This window comes from Mustelus asterias, chromosome 11 (genome assembly GCF_964213995.1).
Source record: "Mustelus asterias chromosome 11, sMusAst1.hap1.1, whole genome shotgun sequence".
NCBI classification, from domain to species: Eukaryota; Metazoa; Chordata; class Chondrichthyes; order Carcharhiniformes; family Triakidae; genus Mustelus; species Mustelus asterias.
Window position 1 is genome coordinate 5,170,618 of NC_135811.1, and position 17,204 is coordinate 5,187,821.

The 17,204-nt window shown below is 47.2% G+C and overlaps 1 protein-coding gene across 1 annotated transcript in view; it reads right to left on the reverse strand.

Annotated features, from left to right (window-relative positions):
• hps1 (HPS1 biogenesis of lysosomal organelles complex 3 subunit 1) overlaps positions 1-12,231 on the reverse strand; it is a 38,645-nt gene extending 26,414 nt beyond the window's left edge. The window contains exons 1-4 of the mRNA XM_078223051.1: positions 11,901-12,231; positions 7,936-8,073; positions 5,660-5,802; positions 308-416 (exon numbers count right to left, since the gene is read on the reverse strand). Coding sequence (XP_078079177.1) covers positions 308-416; positions 5,660-5,802; positions 7,936-8,073; positions 11,901-12,017 — 507 coding nt within the window. The 5' untranslated portion in view covers positions 12,018-12,231. The remainder of the gene's footprint in view (positions 1-307; positions 417-5,659; positions 5,803-7,935; positions 8,074-11,900) is intronic.
• Positions 12,232-17,204: the final 4,973 nt, after the last annotated feature.

Below are 17,204 nucleotides of genomic sequence, written 5' to 3' on the forward strand. Positions count from 1 at the left end.
CAGTAAATCACCTACATCCTAGTGGCCATTTCTCAATGGATTTCGGACGCCACGTGGAACAGGCTCTGCAACCATGGGCCCCAGCTAAGCTTGGCCTTGCCCATCTTTCTAACAGGGCATCATATCACAACTCCCGTGATCACATCTGGTCAACATCAGCTGATTCAACACTGATTGGGAACCAAAGCCCTAGCCTGTGTAACCGTGTGTAACCATGCCTTCCTCAGTACAATACAGGCCAGCAGGGGAGCTCCAGTGCAGAAAGTCTTCTTCAAACTACCACTAATTTCAGCAAATGTTACAACACCTCCACCAGGAAACTCTGGTCTTCCTCCCTCAAATGGCTGTACGTCATTAGCAGATTTTGCAACATCTTCCAAACTTTGCATCGCTGCTCTGTATCTTGAGGCCGCAACCTGAGAAAGGAGAACAAAGCCTTGGTTAAGACATCACTCGGAGAGGCACAGCAAATCCCTTGGAAGGAATCAAGCAAAAGTTTCAATGAGCAAGACTGAAAGGGTTAACTCTATCCTCAGACAGGTAATCCAAGCGGTGAGGAGAGCTCACAAACAGTAGTGTTTCCGGAGCAGATCACCTAACCAGCCTGAGAGAGTTGAGAAAGGTTTGTGATGCAAAACAGAAGATAATTGTTCACATTTTTCCACTAGTGGAGAGATAAATGCACACCAGAAAAACTAAAAATACTGTGGGTGCCTGAAGGCAAATGATGGCCCAATTTTCAGGTACAGCCTTTAGAGACAATACTTTGCTTCCAGATCCTGACTGGCTGTGTGTCCAGCTTTTTCCATAATGACTGGTGAATCGCACACCATATTGCATTGACAAGGCTGTGAGGACTGACGTGAAGATCTGCAGTTCCTGGAGCAGGAGCCCCATCTAATGGTACAAGTATGCAGCTACAGATCTGAACTACATCACTGGGCTGCAAGATGCCACTAGCTTTCAGAGCGTGCTGCTCCTTCGTCAGGTGGAGTGGGAGATGTGCTCACAAACAGGGCATACAGAGACACAAACTCAATTTACAGAATAATGATTGGAATGCTAATCAAGCTAATCAATGCTAATACAGCTAATCAAGTCTTAAAGGTACAGACAATGTGAGTGGAGAGAGCATTAAGCACAGGTTAAAGAGATGTGTATTGTCTCTATCTGTAACCCCCACAACTTGCCTGGACTTGCAAAATCTCACTAGCTGTCCTGTCTGGAGACAATACACATCTCTTTAACCTGTGCTTAATGCTCCCTCCCTCCACTCACATTGTCTGTACCTTTAAGACTTGATTAGCTGTATTAGCATTGATTAGCTTGATTAGCATTCCAATCATTATTCTGTAAATTGAGTTTGTGTCTCTGTGTGCCCTGTTTGTGAGCACATCTCCCACTCCACCTGACGAAGGAGCAGCGCTCCGAAAGCTAGTGGCATTTGCTCCCAAATAAACCTGTTGGACTTTAACCTGGTGTTGTTAGACTTCTTACTGTGTTTACCCCAGTCCAACACCGGCATCTCCACTGCAAGATACCCAGTATAAAGAAATGCAAAGACTAATTTGAGGAGGTGGTGGAAGCAGATTCTATAACAACGTTCAAGAGGCATCTGGATAGATACATGACTAGGCAGGGAATAGAGGGATGTGGACCATGTGGAGGCAAAGAACAAAGAAAGAACAAAGAACAATACAGCACAGGAACAGGCCCTTCGGCCCTCCAAGCCCGCGCCGCTCCCTGGTCCAAACTAGACCATTCTTTTGTATCCCTCCATTCCCACTCCGTTCATGTGGCTATTTAGATAAGTCTTAAACGTTCCCAATGTGTCTGCCTTGCCCGGCAGCGCATTCCAGGCCCCCACCACCCTCTGTGTAAAATACGTCCTTCTGATATCCGTGTTAAACCTCCCCCCCCTCACCTTGAACCTATGACCCCTCGTGAACATCACCACCGATCTGGGAAAAAGCTTCCCACCATTCACCCTATCTATGCCTTTCATAATTTTATACACCTCTATTAGGTCACCCCTCATCCTCCGTCTTTCCAGTGAGAACAACCCCAGTTTATCCAATCTCTCCTCATAACTAAGCCCTTCCATACCAGGCAACATCCTGGTAAACCTCCTCTGCATTCTCTCTAAAGCCTCCACGTCCTTCTGGTAGTGTGGCGACCAGAACTGGGCGCAGTATTCCAAATGCGGCCGAACCAACGTTCTATACATCTGCAACATCAGACCCCAACTTTTATACTCTATGCCCCGTCCTATAAAGGCAAGCATGCCATATGCCTTCTTCACCACCACCTCCACCTGTGACGTCACCTTCAAGGATCTGTGGACTTGCACACCCAGGTCCCTCTGCGTATCTACACCCTTTATGGTTCTGCCATTTATCGTATAGCTCCCCCCTACGTTAGTTCTACCAAAATGCATCACTTCGCATTTATCTGGATTGAACTCCATCTGCCATTTCTTTGCCCAAATTTCCAGCCTATCTATATCCTTCTGTAGCCTCTGACAATGTTCCTCACTATCTGCAAGTCCAGCCATTTTCGTGTCGTCAGCAAACTTACTGATCACCCCAGTTACACCGTCTTCCAGATCGTTTATATAAATCACAAACAGCAGAGGTCCCAATACAGAGCCCTGCGGAACACCACTAGTCACAGGCATCCAGCCGGAAAAAGACCCTTCCACTACCACCCTCTGTCTTCTGTGACCAAGCCAGTTCTTCACCCATCTAGCCACCTCCCCCTTTATCCCATGAGATCCAACCTTTTGCACCAACCTACCATGAGGGACTTTGTCAAACGCTTTACTAAAGTCCATATAGACGACATCCACGGCCCTTCCCTCGTCAACCATTCTAGTCACTTCTTCAAAAAACTCCACCAGGTTAGTGAGGCATGACCTCCCTCTCACAAAACCATGCTAACTATCGTTAATGAGTTTATTCCTTTCTAAATGCGCAAGAAGATATTAGAGCAGCATGTGTCGGCACAGACTTGGTGGGCTGAAGGGCCTGTTCCTGTGCTGTACTGTTCTTTGTTCCGCAGACAGTGTCTATTCTTTCTGGTGTATGGTTCCCAGATTCCCTCCAGTCATTCACCCCAAAGTGCCTTCCCCCCCCCCCCCCCCAAGTGCAAGTCTATTGAATACTGGGAGACAAACTTGACCTTACTCAAGGAAGGATGTGGCGACATTGGAGGCAGTTCAGAGGAGGTGTGCCAGGTTGATTCTGGTGTCCCGCAGGGTTCAGTGTTGGGGCCACAGCTGTTCTCTTTATATATTAACGATCTAGATGACGGGACTGGGAGCATTCTGGCCAAGTTTGCCGATGATACAAAGATAGGTGGAGGGGCAGGTAGTATTGAGGAGGTGGGGAGGCTGCAGAAAGATTTAGACAGTTTAGGAGAGTGGTCCAAGAAGTGGCTGATGAAATTCAACGTGGGCAAGTGCGAGGTCGTACACTTTGGAAAAAAGAATAGAGGCATGGACTATTTTCTAAACGGTGACAAAATTCATAATGCTAAAGTGCAAAGGGACTTGGGAGTCCTAGTCCAGGATTCTCTAAAGGTAAACTTGCAGGTTGAGTCCGTAATTAAGAAAGCAAATGTAATGTTGTCATTTATCTCAAGAGGCTTGGAATACAAAAGCAGGGATGTACTTCTGAGGCTTTATAAAGCACTGGTTAGGCCCCATTTGGAGTACTGTGAGCAATTTTGGGCCCCACACCTCAGGAAGGACATACTGGCACTGGAGCGGGTCCAGCGGAGATTCACACGGATGATCCCAGGAATGGTAGGCCTGACATACGATGAACGTCTGAGGATCGTGGGATTATATTCATTGGAGTTTAGGAGGTTGAGGGGAGATCTGATAGAAACTTACAAGATAATGAACGGCTTAGATAGGATGGACGTAGGGAAGTTGTTTCCATTAACAGGGGAGACTAGGACGCGGGGGCACAGCCTTAGAATAAAAGGGAGTCACTTTAGAACAGAGATGAGGAGAAATTTCTTCAGCCAGAGAGTGGTGGGTCTGTGGAATTCATTGCCACAGAGGGCTGTGGAGGCCGAGACGTTGAGCGTCTTCAAGACAGAAATTGATAAATTCTTGATTTCTCGAGGAATTAAGGGCTATGGGGAGAGAGCGGGTAAATGGAGTTGAAATCAACCATGATTGAATGGTGGAGTGGACTCGATGGGCCGAATGGCCTTACTTCCGCTCCTATGTCTTATGGTCTTATGAAAGGGTTGACATATGAGGAGAGATTAAAGAGTTTGGGTTTATACTCGCTGGAGCTCAGAAGGATGAGAGGGGATCTGATCGAGGTGTATAAAATACTAAAGGGGATTGATAACATAAATGTAGACCAAATGTTTCCCCTTGTGGGGAAAGCTAAAACAAGAGGCCACAGGTATAGGTTGAGAGTGTATGATCAGCCATGATCATATTAAATGGTGGTGCAGGCTCGATGGGCCGAATGGCCTACTCCAGCACCTATTTTCTATGTTTCTATGAGAGGCGGTAGATTTAAAACGGAGATGAGGAGGAGCTACTTCTCATAGAGGGTGGTGAATTTGTGGAACTCACTGTCCCATAGCGCGGTGGAGTCTGAATCATTGATTTCAAGGAGGAGATAGATATATTTCTGATTTTTAAAAATGGGTTAAAGGGATATGGGGAACAGGTGGGAGGTGGATTTGAGACCAGGGAGAGATCAGCCATGATTTAATTAAGTGGCGGAGCAGGCTTGAAGGGCTGAATTTGCCGACTTCTGCCCCTATGTTCCTATAATGGAACTGCTCAAGGAGCAAGGGTCTATGTTAGCACGCAAACATGAGCTTGGCAACTTCCTGCTTTTGCATCTGTTAATTCTAACCGCATCTCTGATTTTAAATTTCATTATGAATCTCAAGTCATTCGCCTTTGTAAAGATACAAAGTTACACTGAGGCTACAGCACAGAAACAGGCCATTCATTCCACATGGTCCAGGCTGGGGTTTATGCTCCACACTAACCACCTCTAACCTTACTTTGACCCACCTATCAGTATATCCTTCTATTTCTTTCTCCATCATGCGTTTATCCAACTTGCCCCTACAATTAGCTATTCCATGGACCTCAACTACTCTTTGGTAGCTAGTTTCACATTCACACCACCCTCTGGGTTCCCTATTGGATTTATTAGTGACTAGTTTATAGTTATGACCTCTAATTCCCCCATAAGTGGAAACATGTTCTCTACAAAGCTGGTTAAGACATTCAGTTACTCAAACATAGAGACTAGGAAATACCGAATGCTCACACTGTCTGTGTAAACTTAATTGAACACAGAGAGGAGTTTTACATTGGACCTGACCAGCCAACACCCCACTGAATGACAGACCAGGCAGGAGGGGTTAAATGATTGACTCCTGTTCTTTTGATCTCCCTGCATCTTGGGTAGAGGATAAACTAACCAAGCTTCTAATCCCAATGGTTATCCACTTCCCTTATTGGGAGTGATTGAAGCTTACTGTGTCCCCATGATTAAACAGCCGGCTGAAACTCTCCACCTAGACTCACAATTCACCACACTAAAGGAAATGTCTGTCGAGAGATGGGGAGAAAATTGTATCAGAAAACTTGAAACAAAGGAATATCACATACTTTTTCTTCAGGATGTTGGTATCCAGCGTTACCAGGCCAAAACACACATCAATAATCTTCTTCAATACAAAGATCTTCCGTCTCAGGTCATCTTCATTCTCTGAACCATCTCCATTCACCGCAACATACATACACTCCCCAAACTGAAGAAATCACAAAGAGTCAAACTCAGGTTAGTGAAGCAAGTTCACTCTCTGCCCATCGAATCTGTGAAAATTAACAATTAATCTGGGAACAACACTCTGACAATTGGCAGTGGAATCAATAACATCACAATTTTACTGTCAGGAAGCGGCTAAGTGATGAACACATTTTGAGCCCCAAACACATCATACAATCAGGCGTCACAACCAAGTTCAGGTCAAGTGGGGTTAGAAGGCGAAGGATAATTTGAACAGAGCCATGGAACTGTATGAGGTAGAATAGGGTGACGGAGAACAGTACAGTATCATGGGGTGCAGAAGGTGGAAAAGGAGGGTTACCAGAGAGCAAGAGGGAAAATGAAGCACAATTGGGGGTAAGAGGGATAATGGAGGCTTGGGGGAAGGCAGAGTACAGTCGGGAAACAGCACCACCTGGAGATTCCCCTCCAAGTCACTCACCATCCTGACTTGGACCAAAATCCTGGAACTCCCTCCCTAACAGCACTGTGGGTGCATCTGCACCACATGGACTTCAGCGGTTCAAGAAGGCAGCTCACCACCACCCTCTCATGGGCAGTTAGGGAAGGGGCAGTAACTATTGGCCTAGCCAGTAATGCCAACATCCCACAAACAAGCAAAAATCTTAGATACTGGGGAAAGCAAAAGTGGAGCTAGGGTAGGGAAAGGAAAGAGTCAGAGTCATACAGCACAGAAAAGGCCCATCGAGTCTGCACCAACAATAACTACCACTAAAGTTGCACTAATCCCATTTTCCTGCACTTGTCCCATATCCTTGAATGTTATCATGTTTCAAGTGCTCATCCAAATACTTTTTTTAAGTTGTAAGGTTTCCGGCCTCCACTATCTTCCCAGACAGTGCATTCCAAATTTCCAACACCCTCTCGAGTGATTTTTTCCCTCAAATCCCCTCTGAATCATCTGCCTCTTACCCTAAAACTATGCCCCCTCGTGATTGACCCCTCAACCAAGGGGAACAGCTGCTTCCCTACTCACCCTATCTATACCCCTCATAATCTTAGACACCTCAATCACATCCCCCCTCAGCCTTCTCTGCTCTAAAGAAAACAATCCAAGCCGAACCAGTCTCTCCTTGTAGCTCAAATGCTCCATCCCAGGCAACATCCTGGTGAACCCCCTCTGTACCCCCTCTCGTGCAATCACATCCTTGGTGGATCTCTGGAGAGACAGAGAGCTTATGATACAGTGGTGTGGTGAAAGGGAATTGAAGGCTGCCAGAGTACGTCAGTTGGAAGAGTTAGTGGGAGTTTGCAGACCAGAACACAATAGGAAGCATAGTAAATAATTCCAAGGATTAAACATCTCATCAAATCATCCTAGAATCCCCTCCCTCCCAATTCCTAATCTTTCCATATCTTTCTCATGCCAAGCAGCAGTGCAGTGAATCTAACGAATCATTGCTTCAGAGGTACCCCGGCCACCTCCCCCTCAAGCTGCTGAGTTCCCAAACACAACTGCACTGAGGTAGGAGTGCTCAGTAATGGGAAGGTCTAGAAATAGCTCACTGATCAACCCACTGTCAAAACATTCTGAAGTAGATAAATGAGGTATCATAGAATCCTACTGTGCGAAAGGAGGCCATTCAGCCCATCGAGTCTGCTGCGACCACAATCACACCCAGGTCCTTTCCCCATAACTCCATGCATTTACCCAAGCTAGTCCCCCTGACACTAAGGGGCAACTTAGAGTGGCCAATCCACCTAACCCACACATCTTTGGACTGTGGGGGGGAGGGGGGGGGGGGGGGGGGAGACGGAGCACCCGGAGGAAACCCACGCAGACTTGGGGAGAACGTGCAAACTCCACACAGACAGTGACCCAAGCCGGGAATCGAACCCTGGTCCCTGGCGCTGTGAGGCAGCAGTGCGAACCACTGTGCCACCATGTCACCCCGAAACATCACCTACTTGTTCTCCTGTCATACAGGCAGAGTTCTGAGAAGATGGTGGGGAAAATACGAAAAATGAAGAAATTGAACAGCAGAGACAATGTACATGCAGGAAGTGTTTTGAAAGTTTTGACAAAAAAGCACTTGAACCCATGGCATACAAGTCAAGCCGGATAGATAACCACACACAGCTTTGAACTGCCTACCTGGTGCACTATGAAGAGGTAGTTATTCTCACTGACAACAGAGGTGTAGGTGTCAGAAATCTTCTCGTTGAGGGTAATGCAGGAAATGAGAAGCGGTGCAAACAGTGTGTTTATGCTGTCCTCAAAGGCTGGGGATGTCTGTGAACATAGGGGACAGTTCATTCATGTTATAACAAAAGAAACAGGAGCAGGGTGGACCATTCAGCCCTGTGAGTCTGCTCCACCATTTAATTTTATATCCCCACATTCCCACCCTCTCCCCCTTAATTCTCTTTGTGTCCAAGTTAGCTACGTTGCAGCTTCATGTCCATTTTAATACGTTGCTCTATTTATGTCCAGGTAAAGAGTCAGAAGACTGTGGGTTCAAAGCCACACAACCCATGTTTAGGGAATGATTAAACTGAAGCCATATCTACCTGTTCAGATAGCTGAAAAAACACATACAATGACAGACAGGAAAATATCCCCATCCAGCCAGTTCCACACACGTAGCCACCTTCTGTTCATCCTACTCAAAAGCAAAGTCATTGCCGGAGAGGTGGAAAACCAGATTAAAAAGCTGTGCCAAATGTGGGGATCATGTTGGAAATTCCATTCTTAGACATGGGAGGAAACCCACGCAGACACACGGAGAATGTGCAAACTCCACACAGACAGTCACCCGAGACTGGAATTGAACCTGGGTCCCTGGCGCTGTGAGGCAGCAGTGCTAATCATTGTGCCAATCATTGTGCCACCATGCTGCTCTTGCTTGGTCCCATCATACTATTCGAGGAGTCTCCCGGATATTGATCCAGCGACAGTGAAGGAACAGTGATACAGGACAACATAAGGATGGTTAACTTGATTAACATTTATCTTAGCTTGTAAGATAAATTTGTGTGTGAGAGCGTGTGTGTGTTTGTGTGTGTGTGTGAGAGCGTGTGTGACTTAAGCTACCTTACCCAGTTGGACTTGCCAAGCCTCCTTCAACAGCACCTCTCAAACCCGTGACCTCTACCACCTAGGAGAACAAGCAAATGAAAGAGAATACCACCATCTGCAAGCTCCCCTCCAAGTCACTCACCATCCTGAACTGGAACCATATCACCGTTCATTCACTGTCACTGGGTGTAAAATCCTGGAACTCCTTCCCAACAGCACTGTGGGTATACCTACTCGACCTGCAGCATCACCTTTGCAAGGGTCAATTAGGGATTGGTAATAAATTCTGGCCTTGCAGGTGACACCCATATCCCAGGAATGAATAGAAAAATTATTTTCCTACTGAACAGCAACTACACTTCAAAAGCAGTTCATTGGTTGTGCAACTTTTACAGGTGGACCATAGAAAGCATTTATGGTTGTATCACAGCTTGGTATGGCTCCTGCTCTGCCCAAGGCCGCAAGGAACTACAAAAGGTTGTGAATGTAGCCCAATCCATCACACAAACCAGCCTCCCATCCATTGACTTTGTCTACACTTCCTGCTGCCTGGACAAAGTAGCCAGCATAATTAAGGACCCCATGCACCCCGGACATTCTCTCTTCTATCTTCTTCCTTCAGGAAAAAGATACAAAAGTCTGAGGTCACGTACCAACCGACTCAAGAACAGCTTCACCCCTGCTGCTGTCAGACCTTTGAATGGACCTACCTCGCATTAAGTTAATCTTTCTCTACACCCCAGCTATGACTGGAACACTACATTCTGCACCCTCTCCTTTCCTTCTCTATGAATGGTATGTTTTGTCTGTATAGGCATCGCTGATTTTGATTTGATTTATTGTCACATGTATTGGGATGCAGTGAAAAGTATTGTTTCTCGCGCTCTGTACAGACAAAATATGCCGTTCATAGAGTATATGGGGGAGAAGGAAAGGAGAGGGTGCAGAATGTAGTGTTACAGTCATAGATAGGGTGTAGAGAAAGATCAACTTAATATATGGTCGGTCCATTCAAAAGTCTGATGGCAGCAGGGAAGAAGCTGTTCTTGAGTCAGTTGGTACATGACCTCAGACTTTTGTATCTTTCTCCCAACGGAAGAAGGTGGAAGAGAGAATGTCCAGGATGCATGGGGTCCTTGATTATGCTGGCTGCTTTTCTGAGGCAGAGGGAAGTGTAGATGGAGTCAATGGATGGGAAGCTGGTTTGCGTGATGGACTGGGCTACATTCACAGCCCTTTGTCGTTTCTTGCGGTCTTGGTCAGAGCAGGAGCCTTACCAAGCTGTGATACATCCAGGAAGGATGCTTTCTACGGTGCATCTGTAAAAATTGGCAAGATTCGTATCGGACATGCCAAATTTCCTTAGCCTCCTGAGAAAGTAGAGGCGTTGGTGGGCTTTCTTACCTATACCATCAGCGTGGAGGGACCAGGGCAGGTTGCTGGTGATCTGGACACCGAGAAACTTGACCATTTCCACTTCATCACCATTGATGTAGACAGGGGCATGTCCTCCACTACGCTTCCTGAAGTCGATGACTATCTCCTTTGTTTTACTGACATTGAGGGAGGGAGAGATTATTGTTGTCGCACCATTTCACCAGATTCTCTATCTCTTCCCTCTACTCTGTCTCGTCATTGTTTGAGATGGTGCTACATCTCCAGCGCTTTGAGGTGCCTGCTGTAGGGTGTCCTAGTCTCTGAAACATGTAGGAGTGGCAAGGATCACTGCTACCCAGTAAACCGCGACCTTAGTCTCAGGTTTGAGATCCGGGTTCTCGAATACTCTCTCTCAATTGACCTTCCTCAAGAGGAGGTTCCCAGACACGGAAAATAGGTCACATTTTGCAGGATCTTGCTGTTAATCCATGCAAGGTAGTGTCTTGGTGATCCCATTCCCAGGAAGTCCCCGTACATCGAAGAAAAAGTTACAGGTTGGGACAATCTTCCCACAAATCTCCCCTAACTATCTATAGTGGAGAAACAGCAACAAGTAATTTCTGGAGCAAGGATGAAGCAGGGAAAGTCACTGTGCTGTGTGAAACTCAGCCAGACGGACTGCGGCAATACTTTTGCTGAATTTGCTGATTTCAGCAAGGGAAGTTAGTTAGTCTCACTGTCAACCAAGCCCTGCTACTGAAGGAATGTTACCACATGCAACACTGATGAAGGAATAGTTTAGACTAACATAGCAGTACCAGAGGAATACAAGTTCAGGAGGAAATAATTCATCCCTAAAGCTGTTTCCCAACTCAGTTAGACCTTGGCTGATTTTAAAATCCATCAGCACGTTTTGTAACCTTTACCACTGAGGGCAGTGGGGGTGACAGTTCTCCCCAATTATAGAGGTGGGTCAGGCAAGCATAGGTTTTCCATTGCTCATCAGCAATACGGTCAAATCCATCATCAGCATAGAAACGTAGAAAGTAGAAACAGGAGTAGGCCATTCAGCCCTTCGAGCCTGCTCCACCATTCATTTTGATCATGGCAATATCCTGATCCTACCTTCCCCCCATATCCCTTGATCCCTTTAGCCCCAAGAGCGATATCTAATTTCTTCTTGAAATCACACAATGTTTTGGCCTCAACTACTTTCTATAGTAGTGAATTCCACACATTCACCACCCACTGGGTGAAGAAATTTCTCCTCATCTCAGTTCTAAAAGGTTTATCCCTTATCCTCAAACTATATCCCCTTGTTTAGGACTCCCCCACCATCGGGAACATTCTTTCTGAATCTACCCTGTCTAACCCTGTTAGAATTTTAAAAGTTTCTACAAGATCCCCTCTCAGTCTTCTTAGCTCCAATAGCTATGACTGTAACACTACATTCTGTAGAATCTCTCGTTTCCTTCTCTATGAACGGTATGTTTTGTCTGTATAGCGTGCAAGAAACAATACTTTTCACTGTATGTTAATACATGCGACAATAATAAATCAAATCAAAATGGCTCACTCATAAAGAATGGCCACTGGTGCGAGGTGCAGTATAACTACAGTCCATGCTAAGAGTCAGCAGCCGAATTACTCTGCGCTCTCCATACCTCCCTGTGCTGTTCCACCAAGTTGTCGAATCGCTGCTTCAGGCTGGCCTCAAATTCCTGGTCGGTCCAGTAGAAGAGGACCTGGGCACTCTCGCTGGCAATGAGGAGGCACTTCATCCCCCCAACTCCCAGTGCCCCTCAATACAATCCAACCAGGGCTACCGTGCCCCAAACCCAGCCATTACCCACTGCAGCAACCCCCAGCGCAAAGGACCCCAACTACCCCCCGGGCTCACCACCCCAGTGGCCCCCTGTAAGGGTCAGCACCCCAGTGACCTCCCTGTAGGGGTCAGCTCCCCAGTGCCCCTCCCCCTCTGGTCCTCAGGACCCCGGTGCCCCTCCCCCTCTGGTCCTCAGGACCCCGGTGCCCCTCCCCCTCTGGTGCTCAGGACCCCGGTGCCCCTCCCCCTCTGGTGCTCAGGACCCCGGTGCCCCTCCCCCTCTGGTGCTCAGGACCCCGGTGCCCCTCCCCCTCTGGTGCTCAGGACCCCGGTGCCCCTCCCCCTCTGGTGCTCAGGACCCCGGTGCCCCTCCCCCTCTGGTGCTCAGGACCCCGGTGCCCCTCCCCCTCTGGTGCTCAGGACCCCGGTGCCCCTCCCCCTCTGGTGCTCAGGACCCCGGTGCCCCTCCCCCTCAGGACCCTCTCCCACTTCCCGGATTTGAAAAATAAACCAACTCCGCTCGAGCCGCCCGATCAGCGGCACCTGACTGCCCAGCTCCTCCAATCAACCCCTGGCTCCCCTCCTCCAATCAGCGCCTGACTGCCCAGCTCCTCCAATCAACCCCTGGCTCCCCTCCTCCAATCAGCGCCTGACTGCCCAGCTCCTCCAATCAACCCCTGGCTCCCCTCCTCCAATCAGCGCCTGACTGCCCAGCTCCTCCAATCAACGCCTGGTTCCCCTCCTCCAATCAGCGCCTGACTGCCCAGCTCCTCCAATCAGCGTCTGGCTCCCCTTCTCCAATCAGCGGCGCCTGACTCCCCGCCTCCTCCAATCGGGTGCATGGTTCTCCTGCGAGGCCGCTGATTGGTCAGCCTCTGAGTGACGCTGGAACGTGGGCTCTACTTCAGTGCGCAGGCGCAGTGTCTGCTGGCCGGTTAGAGTTGGAGACCATTCTGCCCATCCAGGGCTAGTCTGGCATAAAGGGGAGAGATTTGGAGATTACTGGTGGCAAAACATCTCGAGAAGATTCAGATCCTCAGAAAGTGAGAATTATGAAACCTTTGATATCTGAGTGACTTTGGACAAAATCCTTGCTTAAAAAATTCAGTCTGGGTAAATGCAATTCTTTGTGCAAGGAAGGACATGAATTTATACAGCACCTTCCCCAATCTCAGAGCATCCCCAAATTGGGATTGTAGTTTGCACACAGCAATTTGCCACAGACAGCAATGTGGTAATGTGTTGTTTGAGGAATGACAGTTTTGTGACTTTGGGAGTCATCCTTCCTTATCTTTGTAACCTCCTCCAGCCCGACAACCCTTCTGGGATCTCTGCTCTCTGCCAATTCTGGCCTCTTGAGCATTCCCCGATTCATGTAACTCCACCCTCAACTGTCTAGGCTCTAAGCAACAAAATTCTCTCCCTTCACCTCTCCACCTTGAAATGCCTCTTTCTGCCCTTAGGGTGCTCCTTAAATCCTACCAAATATGCACAAGTTAGGAGCAATTTAGTATGGCCAATCCACCTAAGTGTCCAAAGGTGTCCGGGTTATGTGGATTGGCTGTGCTAAGTTGCCCCTTCGTGTTCCAAGATGCGCAAATTAGATGGATTGGCCATGCTAAATTGCCTCTTAATGTCCAAAGCTGTGTAGGTTAGGTGGATTGGCCATGCTAAATTGACCCTTAGTGTCCAAAGATGTGCAGGTTAGGTAGGTTGGCCATGGTAAATGCATGGTGTGATGGGCTGAATGGCCTTCTGCACTGTAGGGATTCTATAATATGGTACCTTTGACCAAGATTTGTTTTGTCCTCAGCTTTAGTATATCCCTATATTGCTTGGTGTCCAATTCTGTTTGATAACATTCCTGTGAAGCACCTTGAGATGTTTTATTTCTTACTGTATAATTACACATTGTTGTTGGATAAATATTGGCCAGGATACTCGGGATAACTCCTCTGCTGCTCAAATAGTGTCAGGGGCACCTTTACGCCCATGTAAGAGGGAAATTGGGGCTCAATTTAATGCCCCATCCCAAAGACAGCACCTCTGACAGTAACAAAGTAAAGTTTATTTATTAGTCACAAGTAAGGCTGACATTAACACTGCAATGAAGTTCCTGTGAAATTCCCCTAGTCATCACAGTCCGGCGCCTGTTTAGGTCAATGCACCTAACCAGCACATCTTTCAGATTGTGGGAGGAAACCGGAAGAAACCCACACGGTCACGGGGAGAATGTGCAAACTCCACACAGACAGTGACCCAAGCTGGAAGTTGAACCCAGGTTTTAATTTGATTTGATTTATTATTGTCACATGTATTAACGTACAATGAAAAATATTGTTTCTTGCACGCTATACAGACAAAACATACCGTTCATAGAGAAGGAAACGAGCGAGTGCAGAATGCAGTGTTACAGTCATAGCTCGGGTGTAGAGAAAGATCAACTTAATGCAAGAAGGCGTTCGATAAGGTGCCTCGCAAAAGGTTGCTGCAGAAGATTAAGGTGCACGGAGTTGGGGGTAAAGTGTTAGCGTGGATTGAGGATTGGCTATCTAACAGGAAGCAGAGAGTTGGAATAAATGGATGCTTTTCTGGTTGGCAGTTGGTGACTAGTGACGTGCCGCAGGGATCGGTGCTGGGGCCTCAACTGTTTACCATATACATAGACGATCTGAAGGAGGGGACCGAGTGTAGGGTAACAAAGTTTGCTGATGACACAAAGATGAGTGGGAAAGTGAATTGCGTGGAGGATGCGGAAAGTCTGCAGAGAGATTTAGATAGGCTAAATGAGTGGGTGAGGATCTGGCAGATGGAGTATAACATTGACAAGTGTGAGGCTATCCACTTTGGAAGGAATTAAAGTAAAATGGACTATTATTTAAATGGTGAACAATTACAACATGCTACTGTGCAGAGGGACCTGGGGGTCCTTGTGCATGAATCGCAAAAACTCAGTTTGCAGGTGCAGCAGGTGATCAAGAAGGCACATGGAATGTTGGCCTTTATCGCGAAGGGAATGGAGTATAAAAGCAGGGAGGTCTTGCTGCAATTGTACAAGGTACTGGTGAGGCCGCAACTGGAGTACTGTGTGCAATTTTGGTCCCCTTATTTGCGAAAGGCTATATTGGCCTTGGAGGGAGTACAGAGAAGGTTCACCAGGTTGATACCGGAGATGAGGGGGTTAGCTTATGAGGAGAGATTGAGTAGGTTGGGCCTGTACTCTATGGAGTTTAGAAGGCTGAGGGGAGATCTTATAGAGACATATAAGATAATGAAGGGGCTAGACAGGGTAGAGGCAGAGAGATTCTTTCCACTTAGAAAGGAAACAAGAACTAGACGACACAGCCTCAAAATAAGGGGGACTCAGTTTAGAACAGAGTTGAGGAGGAACTTCTTCTCTCAAAGGGTAGTGAATCTCTGGAATTCTCTGCCCATTGAAGCAGTGGAGGCTACCTCGTTAAATATGTTTAAGTCACGGGTAGATAGATTTCTGATCAATAAGGGAATTAAGGGTTATGGGGAGCGGGCGGGTAAGTGGAACTAAACCACTATCAGATCAGCCATGATCTTATTGAATGGCGGGGCAGGCTCGAGGGGCTAGATGGCCTACTCCTGCTCCTATTTCTTATGTTCTTATGTAAGGTAGGTCCATTCAAAAGTCTGACTGCAGCAGGGAAGAAGCTATTCTTGAGTTGGTTGGTACGTGACCTCAGACTTTTGTATCTTTTTCCCGACGGAAGAAGATGGAACAGAGAATGTCCGGGATGCGTGGGGTCCTTAATTATGCTGGCTGCTTTGCCGAGGCAGCAGGAAGTGTAGACAGAGTCAATGGAAAGGAGGCTGGTTTGCGTGATGGATTGGGCTACATTCATGACCTTTTGTAGTTTCTTGCGGTCTTAGGCAGAGCAGGAGCCATACCAAGCTGTGATATAACCAGAAAGAATGCTTTCTATGGTGCATCTGTAAAAGATGGTGAGAGTCATAGCTGACATGCCAAATTTCCTTAGTGTTCTGAGAAAGTAGCGGCGTTGGTGGGATTTCTTAACTATAGTGTCGGCATGGGGAGACCAGGACCGGTTGTTGGTGATCCCCATTGATGTAGACAGGAGCATGTTCCCTGGTGCTCTGAGGCAGCAGTGCTAACCACTGTGCCACCATGCTGCCCACCGTGTCGACATTGTAGCTCTCCCTCGGGTCAAACTGGAACATGTGGTGAAGTTTCTGGAATGGGACTTGAACCCACAAATTTCTGGGGTAGTTGCGAGTGCTACCTATGGCTGGCATCCAATGATGGTTTCAGCTGAAATTTTCCTTTATTATACATTTATTTTACATATAAAGACATCATGTTCTAATGAACCCTTGCAGGCATCAATCTGGGACTCAAGTTCATGTCCCAGTGTAAAAGGTCCAATGGAATGAAAGGCTTGATGTGTGAGGAACATCTGAGGACTCTGGGTCTGTACTCGATGGAGTTTAGAAGGATGAGGGGGGAATTTCATTGAAACTTACAGAATAATGAGTGAGGTGAGAGTGACAGCCCTTGACATCAAGGCCGTATTTGATCGATTGTGGCATCAAGGAGCCCTAAACGAAATTGGAATCAATGGGTATCAGGGGGAAACTCGTCGCTGGTTGGAGTCATACCTGGTACTTAGGAAGGTAGTTGTGGTTGTGGAGGGCCAGTCATCTCAGCTCCAGGACATCTCTGCAGGAGTCCCTCAGGGTAGTGTCCTAGGCCCAACAATCATCAGCTGCTTCATCAATGATCTTCCTTCCATCATGAGGTCAGAAGTGGGGATGTTCGCTGATGATTGCACAATGTTCAGCACCATTCACGACTCCTCAGATACTGAAGCAGTTCATGTTCAAATGCAACAAGATCTGGACAATATCCAGGTTTCGGCTGACAAGTGGCAAGTAACATTCACGCCACACAAATGCCAGGCAATGACCATCACCAATAAGAGACACTCTAACCACCGCCCCTTGACATTCAGTGATGTTACCATCACTGAATCTCCCACTGTCAACATCCTTGGGGTTACCATTGACCAGAAACTCAACTGGACTCACCACATAAACACAGTGGCTACAAGAACAGGTCAGAGGCCTGGAATACTGTGGCAAGTAACTCACCTCC